Source organism: Hipposideros armiger, unplaced genomic scaffold (genome assembly GCF_001890085.2).
Source record: "Hipposideros armiger isolate ML-2016 unplaced genomic scaffold, ASM189008v1 scaffold_155, whole genome shotgun sequence".
Lineage (NCBI taxonomy): Eukaryota > Metazoa > Chordata > Mammalia > Chiroptera > Hipposideridae > Hipposideros > Hipposideros armiger.
In genome coordinates, this window is record NW_017731505.1 from 2,711,498 (window position 1) to 2,714,860 (window position 3,363).

At 42.4% G+C, this 3,363-nt stretch overlaps 1 protein-coding gene across 3 annotated transcripts in view; it reads right to left on the minus strand.

Annotated features, from left to right (window-relative positions):
* The window catches only part of WWC3 (WWC family member 3), a 108,197-nt gene that overhangs the window by 30,490 nt on the left and 74,344 nt on the right, over positions 1-3,363 (minus strand). For 2 of the 3 annotated variants that reach the window (XM_019651206.1, XM_019651205.1), the window contains one exon: positions 88-270. In XM_019651206.1, the coding sequence (XP_019506751.1) occupies positions 88-270 (183 nt within the window). Of the gene's footprint in view, positions 1-27; positions 271-3,363 lie in introns of all 3 variants that reach the window. The other variant, XM_019651207.1, reaches the window with a different exon arrangement.

Below are 3,363 nucleotides of genomic sequence, written 5' to 3' on the forward strand. Positions count from 1 at the left end.
AAGCTGGAACTCCGGGAGCCAGCCCACCTTTCTGTGGCACCCTGCACAGACGTGGCCCGGGCTCGCTGGATCTCCTCCTCCAAGCGCCTCCTCTCCTCTTCCAGCCGGGCCACGTCTTCTGCCGGTCTTCTCTGCTGGATGATGAGCTGCAGCTCTTGAAGCAGGGCTTCCTTCTCCTTGATGAGCTGCAGCCGGTCCTTGTCGGCCTCAGCCATGCCCGGCCAGGACTCGTTATCAAGCTGGGCCAGCTGCTGCTGGATATTGGAGACTCTGCAAGAGACGGACCCAGAAAAATCCATGAACTTACCAGATCGTGTTCTCAGCACCATGACACTGATTCTACAAACTCACTCTGCTAAGTAAACAGTGAAATTACTGCACCAAGTGAAGTTTAAATGACAAAAATAAAGGATTTGGAAATGATGGGTAAAAAAACAGTGTGTAAGTCCTTTGCATAATCTCCCCTGGTCTATAAGATCAGGGTGACAGTAACCTTATCGTGCTTGTTTCAAAGAATTGACAAAAAGGGCAGTCCTCCACATTGTGCTCCCTGCAGGTACTGCCAATCAGCTGGCGCTGGTCCACGTGTTAGAGCCTGTGGGCCAGCCCTGCACCAAGTTGGGCTCCTCCCGAGACCAGTCAGCTTGGCTGGAGAACCGGATAAGGCTCCTTCTCCGAGGACCAAACCAATCAGAAACCCAGAGTCTACAAGTTACAGTTGAAATGTACGCATTTTACTCAAGTCCAATTCCCCAAGAAGGTAAAGAAAATAGTTGGACGTCAGTAGCTTTATTAGGCAAGTTCTTTTCTAACTTAAAACTAATTTCCTGAAAATGTGTTGGAAAATGGTGCCAACTCATGTCACTGAACAAACTAATGACAGAGGCAGCTGAACAGGGTTAGGAATCCAACTGGGCTGAAGCGTCCACCTACGTCTAATTAGTGTAATTAAAATTTATGGCACTCATATAACCGAAGCCCAAGGAAAATATACTCCAAGCAGACCCATAAATAAGTTAGTGCCAAATCATACATTATACCCCATGAAATTTATACTGTAGATCAAGACAAGTCAACAGGTAAGGAATAAATATAAAAGAGATGGACAATAAGCAAATCCATTGTGTCCTCATAATTTTTTATTTCAACTTATCTGATCCACAGGAAAGCCTATCTGAGCCTAGTTAAAGTGAGCAGGAAGACCTTGTAATGGGTACTAATTCTACATACGCTACAAGCAGGCCTATTCTAAAAAGCACTCCTTTTGAGTTTTCTAAGGTCTACCGGTGAGATCAAGATTCCATTTGAGTTGGCCAGCACCAGGTCAGCTGTCATTCTACAAGGATTCAAGTTGCTGAGGGAGGCAGAAGATCCAATCCTAGGGAATCCTACTCTTTCCTGGGAAATCTCAAGTAACACCCACTATCAGAAAACAGAATGCCGGGGAAAAAAAGGAATTATATGAGGGAGGAGAGAAGGCAAATTTCAAAAGGTTTGCATAAAAGAAATAGTAGCATGGCCAAGCTTAAATACTGTACTCTAACTTTCTACAGCTTGCAAGAAAAATACGCAGGGACATATGGCGAGGGACAACCTCTAGCAGAAACAAAATCTGGATAAAGCTGACTTCATGCAACCCATCTGGAAAACTTGTTTGGGCTGTGCTGAACACTAGGCAAGCATTTCTGGGCTTAAGAATAGTGCTTTTAAAAAAATAATAATAATCAAATTTCACAATGATGCAAATGACGGCATGATCATTTCAAAGCTATTTATGAATCTGGAAGCATACTGTTATATATTGCTAAGTGCAGTTTTTTTCCCTGTATCCACACTCCGGATGCAGACATTTGAGGCCTGCTCTCAGCCAAGTCGAGAAAGACACATGTGTCTGTCTGTCTGCACTAGAAGCCAAAAGCTCTAGAAGGATTCCTTCAAAATGATTTCTTGTACGTTTACCAAGGGAGAGACAAGACAGCCTTGCCTTTAAAACAACATGCCTTGTCTAGCGTGCTGCTGGCCTGGAAACAAGCCATCTGCAAGGAGTACCCTTAGTGTGTTAGGTTTTACTGGCGGAAACAGACTTTCCGCCTAAGGCTGAACACAGACGCACAGGGTTACAATGCCCCTTCTTCTACAGCCATGCCAAACAGCTGATCCCAGGGTTGGAACCCCACTCCTGCGAGTGCCATCATTCCAATTCTGGGTAATAGAAGAAAAAAATTTTCCAGAAAGGCTTTTTTCTGAAACATCATTTCAGTGAAATTAAATACGGAAAAGCAAAGTGAGGTCATGATTAAAGTTTACAAAAAAGAAACATTTCCAAGTTCATTTTTTAAGAGGACCGAGAACAACTGAAAATCGGTGTGGGTTTTTGTTTTTTCCTACAAGTCAACTGTGTTCTTTGTTGATTCTTGTTTTTGATAGGTAATACATTTTATGGCCTATATGTAATCTCTCACAAATGCCTTTAAAAGCTTTAAAATGTGTATCCCCATGCGCATGATAGTGAAGAAATGCAAGCAAATCCTCAGTCAAGCATTCGGGTTTCATACTTATTATGTGAGTCCCAAATTCTATTCCCTGAACAAGTCTAATGTAGACAGAAGTAAAACAGGAATCATTTTTCCCTTACTACTTTTGCCCAAACACCCTTTCTGTTACAACCCAGGCACCATCAAACCATGAATGGAAACCTGCATGTATGCTGCAGAAGCCACTCAGACCCTCACAATTCACATGGATATCTTAAATCTGATTTGCATTTTTCTAAGGAAAAAAAATGCACTTTTAATATGATACAGTTTTGAGTCATAGCATGTTTTAAATATCCAGAGTAATCCCCAGTTACTCGAATTTATACCTAACTCCTGCAGTCTACTATAAAATACTGCTGCTTTCTGGAATAGACGTGGCTCTCCAGACAAGCCACGGTCCCATGTGATGGTGACAAGATGTGACAGATCACAATGCCACATTCCAGGATGCAGTGTTAGCTTAGAGCCTCGTGCCTTCAGGTTTCAATTACAGCTACAGATTTGATCCTTCTTACGTTTTCTCTCCTGATTTTTCTTTTGTAAATAGCCATTTAAATGAAAAGCAAACGTTCAAGAAAATCTCAGCTGAGATCTGTCAGATGAACGATGAAATCACTCCAGCTGATTGAACTGAATATCAAAAAACCAATGTCCTTTCGGCTCAGCTCTATTCTACACTGGAAATTTGAGAAGTGTGAATCTAGAAATGTGGCATAAGAAGGGTCTACTAATACTCCCAAGATCCCTCCCTGCCCTCACAGCTTTTCCCTTTTAAATGTACAGGTCTCCAGAGAGCGACTTCTTGACATAAAAAGCAGACCATCTA